The 16,041-nt window shown below is 42.5% G+C and overlaps 1 protein-coding gene across 4 annotated transcripts in view; it reads right to left on the bottom strand.

Moving 5' to 3' along the window:
- The window catches only part of SYCP2L (synaptonemal complex protein 2 like), a 314,762-nt gene that overhangs the window by 26,245 nt on the left and 272,476 nt on the right, over positions 1-16,041 (bottom strand). For 2 of the 4 annotated variants that reach the window (XM_088471653.1, XM_088471655.1), the window contains exons 29-31: positions 14,654-14,708; positions 14,068-14,190; positions 6,751-6,869 (exon numbers count right to left, since the gene is read on the bottom strand). In XM_088471653.1, the coding sequence (XP_088327779.1) occupies positions 6,751-6,869; positions 14,068-14,190; positions 14,654-14,708 (297 nt within the window). The remainder of the gene's footprint in view (positions 1-6,750; positions 6,870-14,067; positions 14,191-14,653; positions 14,709-16,041) is intronic. The other 2 variants (XM_088471652.1, XM_088471654.1) reach the window with 2 other exon arrangements.

Here is a 16,041-nt window from a genome sequence, read left to right on the forward strand (position 1 = left end):
CCTGAAGCATTGCCGTACGCAAGTGCTTCATTGTAGAATCAAAATGTAAGAGAAAATTGTTAGATTCCGGGAAAGATGGAATATCCCTGGACCAGCTATTATATAAAGAGTTCCAGGTATTGTGGGAGTCAGTCTTATTCAACATGTCATTTAATAGTTTAGTATGGTAGGGACGAGACTTTATCAAAGATAGGAGTGAAACTAGTGGGTCAGATCCATCTGAGATTAAATAGGCTTTAGGTAAGCTAGAAATAGTGTGTCGCAATTGAAGATACATATAAAAACAATTGTTCGAGACATTAAAGGTATTTCTGATATTGACGAATGGTAGTATGTCACCTCCTGGATCGAATACATCATTGATTATTAGAATCCCCCTTCTTCTTCCATTCTGCAAAACCCTTATTAGTCATAGCAGGAGGGAATAGTGGGTTACCACAAATAGAAATAAATGGAGTGTAACGCCAATCCCTTTTCAGTCTGCGATTAATCGCTATCCAGGCTAGATAGGTGCTATTAAACAGGGGGTTTGATATCATTTGTTGGGAAATTGATTTTTTGGAGGTGTGGAGGAGAGCACTCAGGGAGTATGGTTTAAATAACTTTCTCCACATCCAGGGAAGTATAAACTGAACGATTCAGTAACCAATCTGAGATATATCTAAAGGCAACTGATAAAGAGAAAATCTTTAGATCAGGGACGTTCAATCCTCCTTCTCTACGGGGCAAACTAAGTCTAGCCAAGGTAATCCTTGATTTTCCACGATTCCAAATAAATTTAGTGAATATTTTTTGGTGAGAGAAATCGGCAAAATCTGCATAGGGTATGAAATTTTGGGGAATATAACACTCTTCAAGATGGCAATGCTACCCAGTAAGGACAAAGGTAAAGATAACCAGTCTGTCAATAATTTTGATATAGATCGGAGTAATGGGGTGAAGTTTTTACGGAGTATAGTTTCCCAGGATCAAAAGGAATATGTATCCTCAAGTACTTCAAGGTTGGGCGTGGTAAACGAAAATTTGGAAATATGGGGATTGAATGAAAATCCTCTGGTGTACCAGAGAGAGGTAAATATTCCGACTTGGCCACATTCACTCTGTAACCCGCGAAAGATCCAAATAAGTCTATGAGGCGCATCACCTCCGGCATCAAGGAAGCCGGGTCGGACATAAATAAAAGCATATCATCAGCAAATAATGCTACCTTTAGTTCAACTGCTCCAACCCGGATTCCCCGAAATACCGTGGAAGCGCGTAATGCCATGGCAAGCGGATCCAAAGCGAGTGCAAACAAGAGTGGTGACAGGGGGCAACCTTGTCTAGTACCCCTGTATATAGGGAAGGGATCCGATGCATAGCCATTACAGACAATTTGTGAAGATGAATCAGTATATAGTGAGGTAAGAAGCATAATAAAATCTGACTGGAATCCAAATGTATGAAGTGTGAAAAATAACTGGTACCAAGACACCAGGTCGAAGGCCTTTTCGGCATCAAATGATAAAATGGTATGTAAATCCCTGGTTTTTAATGATTGAACCCAGTTGGACGCTGCCAGTACTCTACGTATATTGGCCGTCGAGTGATGCCCCCAGATAAAGCCAGTCTGATCTTCATGAACCAGCCTGGGGAGTACTGCTTTCATTCGCTCAGCTAATATTTTTAATAATATTTTGTAGTCATTATTAAGAAGAGAAATAGGCCTATATGAGCCAGAGCATTCCAGGTCTTCGCCTGGTTTGGGTAGGACTTTTAGGATTGCTGAGTTAAAGTAAGATGGTAAAGTCTTAGTAGTTAAAATCCGATTATATACAGATGGTAATGTACAGTATCTATAATTTTGGGGGAGAGAAATTTATAAAATTCCCCGCTAAACCCATCAGGGCCTGGGGCTTTACCCGAACTCATACTTTGTACAATTTTTTGTACCTCTGATGCAGAAATTGAGGCGGTTAGGGAAGCAGCCAAGTCGGAAGGTAATTTAGGAGGGGTAATCGTGGACCAGAACGAATCTCTGCTTGCTTCGTCAGGGGGGACGGAGCATATAATTTGGCATAGAAAGAGCGAAATTCTTCGACTATTTGTTTGCTAGAAGAAGTATAAGGGCCGGTGGATGTACGAAGTCTTTTAACCAGAGTAGACGGTCGCGGGCCTTTTAAAAGATTGGATAAGAGGCGCCCGATCTTATTGCCATGTTTGTAAAATTGAAACCCTCTTTGGAATGTGTGCCGATCTCCCATATCAGTTAGAATTGCGTCAAAATGAATTTTACATTCCAAATATGTTTTTTTAATGAGCGGGAGTAGGAAAAGTTTTAAATCTAGAAAAGGATTCTGTAAGTGCTTGTTGAGCAGATTTAAAAGCCTTCAGAAATCTTTTTCTATTATAGCTGACATATGAACTTATTTCCCCTCTGAGTACCGCCTTTGAGGTCTGCCAGAACAACAGAGGGTCCTCTTGCTCATGTGAAAGATTATCTTGCCTGTAGTTCTGCCATGAGGATTCAATTTTTTTACGAAATTTCAGTGAGGACATTAGGCTGGACGGGAAGCGCCATTGGCGAAATGTGCCTTTATCTACATTGACTGCAAGATCAACCCAGACCAACGCGTGGTCTGAGAGACCTATTGGCTCGATGCAACTATCAAGTGATTTCATAAATATGGAGTTGGACATCAAAATGTAGTCCAGACGGGATAATGAGCCATGGGCAGCCGACAAGCAGGAGTAATCTTTTTCAGTGGGGTGTTTGGCTCTCCAGACATCAATGAGCTTTAGTTGCTGCATGACATACGGTATACCATATCTGGGCATGTGTGCAGATCGACGGGATGGGTGTTGACAATCCATCTCCTTTGAAGCTATTAAATTAAAATCTCCACAAAAAATTACGTTTTCATTGCATATAGGGTATAGTTTTGATAGAATAGATCGTAAAAATATCTTGTCATATCGGTTAGGTGCGTAAATAGTACAAATCACATAAGGTACATCATAAATGGAAGTTTCCAGGATGGCATATCGAACATCAGGGTCTATCGCAGTCCCAAGAACTGTAACAGGTAGATCATGTCTGACCATCACCACCACACCTCTAGACTTGGAGTTGTATGGGGATGACGCCAATACCCTCCATCCCAACATATTAAGTTTAGCAACCTCCGTCGCAATTAGATGTGTCTCTTGCAAACACACCAAATCTAGATGCAATTTATTTAAATATATTAGAATCTTTTTGCGCTTGATCGGGGAGTGGAATCCTCCCACATTCCAAGTGCCAAATCTTATTTGTGACATAACATTAATTTAAGATGATACTAAGAGGATATGTACTATAATTCCAATGACCCAATACACCAAACCCATCATAAGGACATGGCAAAGAGAAAAAGAAATACATAAAAACATACATGGACAGGGGGAGGAGGAGTGAATACAATGGGGAGAAAACATACAATGGGGCAATAGAAACACAGCCGCTGTGAAAAGCAATGGTAAATGCTTGCAAATGCAAACAGGCTGTTCATAATCAGAATTAAGGCTTCCGGTTGGCGCAGGTGGATAACCGCCAATAAGAAAAAGTCCTGGCCAGTGGACTCCTAACCAGACCCAGCAAAACAATCAACAATATATCCTTCAGCAGAGAACATTTTCAAATTTGTGGAACAACGTGCATTATAACTGAATATATTATTCATTATCAACTAAAGGGTGACACAGGATATAAACAGATTAAATGTCAATGTCAGTAGGACACATTATGCGCAGACCCTCGTGGGAGAAGCAGGAGAAGACAGTGTGGAGTCTTTTTCATATTCAAATAACTCCCGAGTATATGCTTCAGCATCTGCTGCAGTGGTGAAATCTTTATATGTGTCGCCGTCGTATAATCTCAAATGTGCTGGGAATAATAAAGCAAAGCGATGACCATGTTGAATTAAATTTTGGCAGATAGGGGAAAATTCCTTCCTAGCCTTGGTAACTTCTGTAGAAAAGTCGTGGAATATAAATAGGTGGTGACCTTCCCATGTGAGGTTACGGTATTTGCGGGATGCTGACCATATAATATCTTTATGGATATAATTCAGGCATTGGAAAATGACAACTCGAGGTCGCCTGTCAGGGGTGTTTCTTTGTGGGCCCAAACGGTGAGCTCTCTCCACAATGATATCCTGACAGTTCTCAGTAACATCCAAAAGGGCTTGGAGTTGTGTAGATAAAAATGTAACAAGGTTTGTCCCTTTAATGGTCTCCGGGAGACCTACAACTCTTAAATTGCTCCGACGCGACCTGTTCTCAATTAGAAAGTAATTGCGGGTGAGATTTATGCAGTGTGACAAATTCAGCTTTTATAGTGTTAACTTCATGAAAATTAGATCCAGACACGTTTTCAGTATCAGAGACTCTTTGAGAGATCTGCTGTATCTGGCCCTTTAAGGCAGACATTGTCTGCTGAAAAAGATCTGCCTGTTACTGAAGCATAGGTCTCATAGCCTCTTTACTTGCTTGGACCACCTCCCCATAAGTTATGAAAGAATCAGCGGTACCTGTAGCAGGCTCTGAGGATATCTGAGCAGCCTGCTGTTTAGTAGTGGGACTCGATTCTCCCTGCTGCGGAGTCACGGCCGCCATCTTGGATTCGGAGGGGCGGCGGTCAGCGCGATTCCTCTGTGATTTCCCCGGCGTTGAGGAGGGGAAATACTATTCCATGCAGGTAAGTGGGGTCTTTGGTGCCAGAAGGAGCTTCAGGGGGCAGCATGGAGCCTGTCAATCAGCCTTGTAGTGTGTAAATCACCGGGTCTGGAGCGGAGCCTTAGCCACATACAGCTCACTGCATAGTGGGCGGAGCCGGAAGTCCAAGACTACAGACATCTTAATCGAATTATACAACGACACTGGCATATCCTCGAGGATGAGATTTTGAATGATTTCCTGCCACCCCAACCAAAGCTGATTTTTAGAAGGGCACCCATTTTGAAACAAAAACTTGTACGGAATCATCTAAAGACCAATATGTTCACACAGAGGACACTTTTAGGTACAAAACTGACCCAAGGTTTCTACCAATGTGGGACATATCAAGCATGCAAATTAAACCCCATTTCCACCAAAAAAAAGATGTTCTTTCAGTTCTAATCAAAACAAGAAAACATATACAATCAAAGATCACCTCACATGCAACAGTATGGGAGTGATTTATCTCCTCACCTGCCATTGCGGGCAGCAGTATGTGGGGAGAACTAAGAGAAAACTGAAGGTGAGACTATCAGAACATATTAGGAATAACAGAAAAGGGCTGGAGACCCACAGTCTGTCCAAACACTTTAAGGATAAGCATAAACAGGATCCAACAGGCCTTAACTGTCTAGGTATTGTACAAGTACAAAAGAACTGGAGAGGGGGGAACTTTTACAGAAAGATAAATAAAGAGGAGCTCAAATGGATCCTAGAGCTAGGAACCCTTGCCCCAAATGGATTGAATCTAGAAAATGAAGTTAAGGCAGTCATTACAGATTAATACCTGTTCACTGATAGGTATTGTGTCAACGCGCAACATGTGCCGTGCATATAAATTGTAACCCATTGCAACCTTTTTATTTGCCCACCCATCATATATGACTTACAAGCTGTTCTAACACTTACCTGTTCATTTCCTGTGGTCAGGTGTTGCAAACCAACAGGAACTTATGTAATTCCAGTTTATTATTTCTCTATTACTGAATCTATCAGGAAGCTAACATTTACTAGCACTATGAGAGTTTGACATCATGTTATACCTGGGTACATTAGCATACACAAACATTATGTAATAAAATCCTGATACTTATACCGTTAGTGTTGTCCTGACAAACCAGGCAACTGATCCGCCCCGTACAAGCAACATTTATGATAACCTTTCTTGTCATTAGCACCATCTGCTTAGTTTCTACAACAACCCCTTGCTACTTAGTGACATGGATTTGTTTTAGACAAGACTTATCAAATCACCATGGCACAGGTGACGTGGATAGGTCATCACAGATTCCCCGCCCACAAGACTATATAATCCCACTCCATGTTCCCTTGTTCTTATTGTGTTTGTAGATTTGGGGAATCTATATATAGGGATCAGCAGCACTAGTAACTACCCCATTATATCATTAGTGAGCGCGGAGGCACGGATCCACGTGATCCTTCTCTTTCATTATATAAATATTTTGTGTGAACTAAGATGCCGTTTGATTTTCTATTGTGATTGGGAAACTAAGGTGAAGTTTGGAATCCATCTAAATTACAATTCCCATTAAGGCCACTGTATGCCATTAGTTGTATCTCTGCACTAGACTGAGACAAGCAGCCTCAAATCAACAATGTAACCATCTTCGTTATAGGTGGCAATATGGGATCAATTTCCTCCAGGTAACTTAAGTCAACCACCAAGGCAAATATTTTAAAGGTATACAATGTATTTGTTTTTCTAGATTTGAAGGGGTTTAAGCACCTTTGCTGCAGCTTATTGCAACCATTACATAGGACCCAGAGGCCCTCTTGCAACAGACAGTACATTATGCATTCCTGGTTTCTTTGGAGGGAGCCCAACCTGCCAGGCAAGATATAGCTATTTGCTGCACTGAGATTGGTTTTTTTTTTTTACCATTACCAAAATGTTCCATAACCAAAGACACAGGTGCAGATATAATTTAAATCAAATGCCACTTACATAATAGAAATATATTGCAAATCAGCAATTTAATAAATCTAGTTTACCATCATTTTATTTTTAAAGTCTCCACTGAAGCTTCCAAAAGAGGAAATAAAGCTGCTCGCTGCGATATCAGACGCATGAGACTCAGACTGAAAAACATCATCTTCCAGTTCTTCTGAGGCTTTGGCAAAAAAATAAAGTCACGTTAAGATTCAGACAACAAAATAAATGGGTAAATACAAAATACGATACAGCCAACTCATCTGGCTTCATAATAAGTACGCTACATGTCCATCACTGTCATGAAGATGCATAATGATGGTAATAAGGGGTATTATGCTTTAGGAATTTTTACATTATTTGTTATTTATGTATTCAGAAAACCCATGTATCCTAATGACCGGATGGCTACAGAGAATGTCTAACTGCAATGTTCACCCATAACAAAGCAATCCGTTCATAAGATGAGCAATTTTATGCCACACGGGCGACCCAGTATTCAGTTACTAACACTCCAATTGGCAAACTGTGAAATAGCAAAACCAGGGACATGAAGTGAACATTGTACAAAAAGTGAATAGATTTCTGTACTACTATGGATATTTAGTTTAGTTATTTCACCCTAGGTGGCTGAGAGCTTAGAGGCCCATAGCAGCCTCATTCAGCAGATTTGTCCCCTAAATGCCAGTAGAGAAATGTTATAGCCATGAATATCCTGCTGGAGCACAAGCTCACATCTCCTCATGCTACCCAAGTACTTTTTCTAGAATTATTTCAAAGGAGGTGATTGAATTGTTTTTAGGCAACCATAAGTAACAGGCGCCCGTTGGCCGGTATTCAATTGTTATGCCGATTGGCATGACTGTCATCAGCGCCCATTACTTATCACGTATGTCATGCCCAGATGCACTAGGTTTAGCCGCATAAAGCGGCTCAACAAGTCTAAAGTACTGGACGCGACAAGGATAAGCCGTTTGGGCACCCAAAAGACCAACTTTTCACTGATTTACGTTTGCCACTTGAGGAGGGCACAAGCAGAAATAATGAGCACCCACGGCACTTGCTCCTTCGGACACCCATTAGTTAGAGATGCGTTAAAAATAATTGAATTCCCCCTTTAATGTACAGTAAAGACATGCTGTGGTCAAAAGTTGCTAGTCTGTCCCAGCTTCCAAATACCCACTCAAGGGTTTATGCCAATTTTGAAAAACAGAGTGTCCCTAACATTGGTTGCAACATAGAAATGTAATCCATCCATTTTTAATGCATAGCTTGATGAAATTAGTTATTTTCCTGCTACCAAAGGATTAAAACCCAACATTTAAAAAGTTTTCAGTTTATCAATAGCAATAAAGGTTGTATTCCACATTCAAGCAACAGTATTTCAATTAAAACAAGAGATTTTGTAAGAACTTACCTTTGTTATCTCTGTTTCTACGAGGTCCTTAGGGTCCACAGGGCCTTCATCTTGGGGTATAGGTAGGCTGGGCAACCAGTCCGGGCACCACACAGTTAAATTCCTTGAGCCTCCCAGGATGCAGCAGGCTTCCTTCCTATACCACGCCCCCTGGCCAGGGCACAGTCAGTTACGTTACCATGCCGGAGGAGGAGAAAACAGAAAGGAGAAAGTCCGGCACACACAAGAATTCCATACTCATAGAAAAGAGACAGAAAACTGGCGACCAGAACAAGACCCTACTGAGGCACAGGGCGTCAGGGCGGGCGCCCTGTGGACCCTAAGGACCTCGAAGAACCAGAGTTAACAAAGGTAAGTTCTTACAATATCTCTTGTTTTCTACTTCAGGGTCCTTAGGGTCCACAGGGCCTTTACCTTGGGGATGTCCCAAAGCAGTACCCATCAAGGGCGGGGACGCTCCTGTGTAGAAAGGCAAATCCGCCGGCCGAAGGAAGCATCCTGAGAGGCAAAAGTATCGAAAGCATAATACCTCACAAAGGTCTGAACCGTAGACCACGTGGCCGCCTTACATAGTTAACAGCCGAGGCGCCCACGAGGGACCGACGGACTTCATATAATGAGCAGTGAGCGAGGGCAGAGCAGGAATGCCCTCAAGAGCCTAGGCCTCGGAAATCGCCAAACAAACCCAAAGTACCAAAGTTTGCTTATTGGCCCGCCAATCTTTTTTGCGAAAACCGTACAACACAAACAAACAATCCGATTCCCGGAAAGAACAGGTACGCTCCACACAAATGCGAAGAGCGCGAACCACATCCAACGTGGCCTCACCCGCCGACAAACCAGGAGAGTGAAAGGCCAGAACAATGATCTCCTCATTAATGTGGAAACTAGACACCACCTTAGGGAGAAAACCAGTCCTAAGAACCACCCTATCTTGGTAAAAAATTAAATAAGGGGGACGACAAGAAAGAGCCCCCAAATCCGACACTCTTCTGTCAGATGCAATAGCCAGGGGTTCAAATGGGGGACCCTGAAGAGCCTTCAGCACCACCGCCAAATCCCATGGTGCCACCGGAGGGACAAAAGGAGGCTGAATGGGAAGAACCCCTTGCATAAAGGTGCCAACATCAGCCAGAGGAGCAATCCTTCGCTGAAACCACAACGACAAGGCAGACACCTGCACCTTAAAAGAAGCAAGGCGCAAACCCTTATCCAAGCCTGCCTGAAGGAAGGCGAGGACTCTAGAAACCACGAAACATCAACGGATCATATTTTTGAGGTTGGCACCACGCAAAATAGGCGTGCCAGACCCTGTGGTAAATCCTGGCCGAAGCCGGCTTCCTAGCCCGGAGCATGGTGTTAACCACCGAGCTTGAAAAACCCTTGACCTCAAAAGGGATGTTTCAAGAGCCACGCCGTAAAAGACAGCCGACCCAGACCCTGAGACAACAGGTCCGGATGCTGAGGAAGTAGCCACGGAGTGTCTATGGAAAGACTCCGTAGATTGGAGTACCAGTGACGTCTGGGCGAAGCCGGAGCTACCAGTAGAATCATGCCTCCGTCCTGCTTGAACTTTCGCAACACGCAAGGAAGTAGGGCGAACGGAGGAAACAGGTACGCGAACTGAAAGGTCCATTGTACCGACAGAGCATCTACATCTCTTGTTCGGGAGCCGCACACCTGCAGCTTGCGATTGTGTCTGGATGCCATTAGATCTATTTCCGGAAGTCCCCACCTGTCCATTAGGAGCTGAAGTACTTCCTGGTGAAGAGACCATTCCCCTGGATGAACATAGTGATGGCTGAGGAAGTCCGCTTCCCAGTTGAGTACTCCCGGAATAAAAATTGCCGAGATGGACGGTAAGTTGTTTTCTGCCCAGGTCAGAATGCGAGACACCTCTCAGAGCTGCCGGACTTCAAGTTCCTCCTTTATGATTTATATAAGCCACAGTTGTGGCGTTGTTGACTGAATCTGTACGGGATGACCCTGTAGAAACAGTCTCGCTTGTTGTAAGGCCTGAAAAACTACCCGAAGTTCTAAGATGTTGTTCGGAAGAGCACACTCCGCTGAGGTCCACCTCACCTGAAACACATGTGGATCCGACACAGCGCCCCACCCCGAGACAGGCATCCGTTGTTAGGAGAGTCCAATCCGATATCCAGGGGTCGTCCCATGAGGAGATGAGACTTTTGAAGCCACCAGGTCAATGATAGACGTATCTCTGCAGACAGCAGCAGCGTCTGAACCTTTAGCCGAAGAGGTATCCCATCCCATTTGGATAGGATCAGTTTCTGTAGAGGTCTCGAGTGAAACTGGGCATATTCCACCATGTCGAACGTCGACACCATGGACCCCAGTAACCTCATTGCAGAATGGATCGAGATTCTGCGATCCCGCAGGCAAGTGCGAACCCTTGCCTGTAACACTGAGATCTTTTCCTCCGTCAGCAAGATCCGCTGTTGCTGAATGTCCGGCAGAGCTCCGAGATGAAGCATCCTCTGAGATGGCGTTAGGGACGACCTATCAGCCATCAGTGATTCTGCAACACTTGTATAGTTAGTTGCAGGTGCTGGTGAAGTAGCTCTGGAGACCCTACCGGAAGTACCAGATTGTCCAGGTAAGGTAGCAGGCGTACCCCCTGCAGGCGCAGGTGTACCGCCATGACCTTGGTAAACACGCTAGGGGCTGAGAAAGGCCAAACGGGAAAGCCTGAAACTGATAATGCCGATTTGCTACCGCAGAGAAAGCGCTGATGAGAGACCGCTATTGGGATATGAAGGTAGGCATCTTGGATGTCCAGAGACACCATAAAGTCCCCAGGTTCCAAAGCCAAGATAATGGAACGCAGGGTCTCCATCCTGAACCGAGGCACCCTCATATATTTGTTTAGAGAGTTGAGGACAGGCCTGTATGATCCATTCGATTTTTGCACCAGTAAGAGATTGGAGTAATAACCCATCTCTCTCTGGGGAGCGGGACCAGCACTATAACCCCCTCCGGAGCATGGATCGTACAATCTTGTGAATTTCCAGAGCCTTCTCTGGATTTCAATAAAGGTCCGTGGAAAAAAATTGATGGGGAGGTCTTTTCTGAAAGGAGAGGGCATACCCGTGAGAGACCACTTCCCTTACCCAAGTGTCCGATGTGGTCTGACACCAACACTGGGCGAACTGAAGAAGTCGGCCTCCCACCTTGGGGTCTCCAAGAGGAGGCCCGCCCCGTCAGGCTGTGGGCTTGTTGTCAGGCTTGGTAGTCGGACGTCTGGTACTCCAAGCCTGCTTCCTAGGCTTAGAGGGCTTCTTGTTTCCTAATTACCTTGGAAAGGATTGGGCCTTTGACTTACCCGGAGGCCGATAGGACAACGTCCCTGACCCAGAGGTGGACGGAGCCGAGGGCAAGCATGCGGATTTTGTCGCTGCTAGCATGTCCACAATCTTATCCAGAGCCGGCCGAAACAGTACCTGTCGATTGTACGGAAGACATTCCAGGCCCCTCTTGGAATCCGCATCTGCTCTCCAAGATCGATCGGAGCCACAAGGAGCGATGCGCCGACACAGCTGTCGTAGAAATCCTGGAAGTAAACTTGCATCCAATGCTGCCTCATTTACATAAGTAGCCGAATCCCTGAGGTTGCCTATCAGAATGATCTGCTCGCTAGTAGCCCCGGAAGATAGCAAAGCTTCCAAGGCATCGGCCCATTTTTCCATGGCCCTGGCCCTAGCCACCCAGCACACTGTCATTGCAGGGCTGACGACCCCTCCAGCGAGAGAATAAATAGCTTCCCTGCCGCAGCATGTCAGTACGCATTATGACAGATACTGTGCGTTATGTCATTGCAAGGCGTACTGTATGCCACGACAAATTACACGCCACAGTTTAACTGCTGGGTGGCGAATGATATGAAAACTACAGAGTGGGAGCCCGTGTTCAAGACTTGGAAAAGGACAATGTCATTTTGGACATCGGTATTTTCTTTATAAATCCTCACTACAGGATTAAGAATAAATCACTTGGTGTGTGAGTTCTGTCATTTACAGTATAAAAATACATATCTGTGTTGGCCAGAAAACGCACAACCAGCATTAAATAAAGCCAGAGCAAATTAAGTTCAATACTCTTAAGGAACTCTGCCGAAATCAATACATTGCCCTCAACTTCCCACCACCTGACATTTCCGCTATTCAGTAGTCGTATTGTACACATTACAGGGCCGTCTGTACAACGCTCAGGAACTTTTTCATAAAGCGAGATCATTTCAGGTTCTATACTTATACACATGGTGTGAGGACGCTGTCAAACTACACGTGTCAGCTCCGCAGTGGTGTACCGACGTTGGCGACGTCCTGACTGTGTCCTCCTTTAAAGGGAGCTGACAGTCCGTTGTCAGCCATACTTATATACTATGTCATGGCAGGCATTCATTTACGTCCGCCATTTCTCGATATTGTTGGCGAGCACCTTGTCCCGCCAATGCACAAGGATGAGCAGCTCACCCCTACAATAAGGTTTATAGTAAGCCACCATATTGTCAGGTATGAGTACACATACAGTAGTAGCAATCATGATGACAGTCAAGTACTACTGTATAGTGTAATGAAAGACAGTTTCCATCAACAAATCAGCAGACTGTGCTACAAAAGCTTCGATAGCTATTTCAACTGTGCAGATTAGAAAAAGCGACATCTGGTGGACAGAAGGATGTATTACACACTCCGGCTTTTCCATCGCTTCAGTACATTACGTTGCACCTTATTGCAGTATGCTGCGAGATACATCTCCACGGCAGGGAGCAAGTAGCATGGCAAGCTACATGGCGTATGGAGCAAAGATGTAGCAGTACACATCTATACGTAAGCATATTCTTAAACTGAATACATATTATTTAAGAAAGAAACATTTTTAAATAGTATCTAACGTGTGGCCAATGGCTGGTTTTGGGTGCTTTCTTGGTATAGTATGAGGATCTGATTCCATGATCAACAAATATACCGCCATTGATCGATCATATAAGATGAGAATTCTAAGGAGGAGTGTTTAAACTAAAAACTCTTTTACCTACATTCTGGTTGATTAAAGAACCACCATTTATGCTGTTTAACTACTGTTCTCTTAAAGGACTTCAGATAAGTATGATTCGAGTACATAGCAAAGCAGTAGCAGTCCTTTTTAATTATATTTTAGCTCCCTCTTTACATCTGTTTAAGATTATATATATATATATATATATAAATAAAAACAAAAAGCACTAATCCACGGCACTCGCCATTCCTAGTTTTGGGGTGCAACATGGTATGTGACCATATTGTTTAAATAGCCCCTGTGAGATATAGATATATATATATAAAACAGTTTAATCAGAAACAATAAAAGAGGACCAGCACACCTGCCATGTAGCAAAAAAACTCAGTGCATTTATTATAAATAGAAAAAATGCCATCTAGCTGCATTCAATTGTATTCAATAAAAGCTTATACTTATCAGCATTATAATGATAAATTCAGGCATATTGAAGACTCCCATTATATACAATGCTGTTTATCTTTTTACATAATACTTTTCCCCTTGCCGTCCATGTATCATCAAATCTCCAATTTATTTAGTGAAATTAAGAGGTTTTCTCTAGCATCAGACCCAAATAGGACTTAAAACATGTCGACAAGCATTATATTGACACCAAAATGTCTACATGTTTAGAATGTCGACAACCATGTCAACTTGCAAAACGTTGACACTGATAGAATGTCGACAGTCAACCGGTACAAAATGTCGTCAATGGTCTTAAGCCAAACTCAAACCCCCTAACTGCCAAAATTTCAATTGTTGACATTTCAAATGTCAACATTTTAACCATGTTGACCTTTTCACTGTCGACATTGTGATTACATCCCTGTTTCTTTATAATGTAGCAAAATACAGGTCCCTGATAAAGCTGTGTAAATACTTAGACCTCTTTCACATTTACCTTTTGTTTCCTCAAATGAACTGAAAAGTTTACGCGGTTTAAATGTAAAATCTCCATGGTCCTCATCGTCAGACAGCTTTCTTTTTTTCTCCACTGAGGCATGAGGCTCCTTTGGAAGTGCTGCTAGACATGAAATAAAGTGGAAAAGCTTTTATAGTAAAATCATAACACATTTCCTAGGGCTATAAAAGTATTACACACTCTTACAAAGAAGATGTAACAAAACCTTTATCAATAGCTGCTTTGCAATTAAATCTATGGATGAGTTTTATTGCACAGTGGAGCTTTCAGTAGCTCGGTTATACCAAATTAGAACAGGCACAGACTTCAGGGGATCGCATGGATAACAGGATGAATCCTGGAGTCATGAAACTTGGATATGAGAAATTTCTGAATTGCAGAGCTTTAATGTTATATTTTCTAAAACTAGAATGTTATTGACCATGATAGACAAACACCTCTGCTGGCTTAAGAGAGTTAAAGAACATTCCCTAGTCAATACTTCATGTACAAACAGGAAAATATTTGCCACAACCTCTACTTTACAGTTCTGCATCTTGAAAGATTAGGGAACAATGCAACATACCCGTCATGTCTTCATTGCCTTGAGTGGCAGTCCTGGCAGCGTAACTTTTCAACGGCTGCATTAAAACAAAATCATTAAAGTCATTTCAATATCTTGAAAGCTGGCGAATGTCAGACTTTGGAAAATATTAAGATACCATGGATGCACTCTACATTCTGAGAAAAACTTACTGTAGATTTTATTCCTTAAGCGGCCATTAGTAATTGTTGAGAAGTTTCTGCTCTAAATGTTCCATTCAGCAGAATGGGCTGCTGTACAGGTAGTTTATCTTATATCCTGACCCATTGTAAGAGTCTTAGAAGGTCATGCAAGATACCCCTGCTGTTGCAACATATAATATGTTGTCCTGATTTATAGCAAGAGTCTGTTAATACATATGCACCTCAGCTTGAAAAGTAAAATTAGTGTTTGTGCTTGCAATAGTCTGTATAAAAGACCAGGAGAGACTGTCTACTGCCTTATCATCTGCCTACTTCTCAGGCGTGCTTTGCAGTACATGACAAGGACATCCACAGCCATTATGGCCTCTCCTAAATTCACCATGGAGGAACAAGGAACAACGTATGGCTCAAAGAACGAGGTCCAGAGCTCAGTCAACTTACACCGGTGGACCTGCATCTACCATACAAACAGGGTAAGGTTTTACCATCATTCCCTACCTTCTCTCACTGTTCGTCTATTACAATTACTATTATTAAGTACATTCATCTAATAAGAATTCCATTCTGCCAAACTGACTACTTTGAGTAAATGTACACTAATTTACATTAGTTATATTTCTTGAAATAAATCTATTATTGGTATTCTTTAGGACAAAGAAATAGGAAAGTAAAAGGGCAGCGTAATGTCTATCTATCAACAGACCACACAGCTATTCAGAGGCACTTTTCATTCCACACAATTAAACTGATGCACAGCCTGTAAGTCTGAGATGAAATTGGTAGACAATCCAGACCTCTCATAGTACTGTATATAAAACAAATGGTATGATGTTAAATGGAAGAAAGCCAGTTAAAGGAAATAAGAATTATAAAGGCTAATTTCCGAACTTCAAGACAGAGGAAAGAAAAGTAATCCATTGGCGGGGCAATCACTAATAAGTGTTATGTTTTAATGTTGTGCTGTTTATATACAGTATTATTGTGAAATATGAACACAGACAAACAAGTGATGAAAAGTGACAATCATTAACACAGACTGTTAAAAATTAGAACATGGTTGTCTGAAATCACAGTATAATTACTAGATAAGATTCCGGTTTGAAAAGGAATTTCACAAATACTTATCCAGGAATCTCAACTTAATTGTTCTATGATTTCACACAGCCATTTGCTAGTTTTTAACAGTCAATATTGATTTTGATTTCCACCACATTCTCTTTTCATCAC

The sequence above is a fragment of the Taudactylus pleione genome, unplaced genomic scaffold, assembly GCF_031769625.1.
Source record: "Taudactylus pleione unplaced genomic scaffold, aTauple2 ptg000116l, whole genome shotgun sequence".
Taxonomy (NCBI): domain Eukaryota; kingdom Metazoa; phylum Chordata; class Amphibia; order Anura; family Myobatrachidae; genus Taudactylus; species Taudactylus pleione.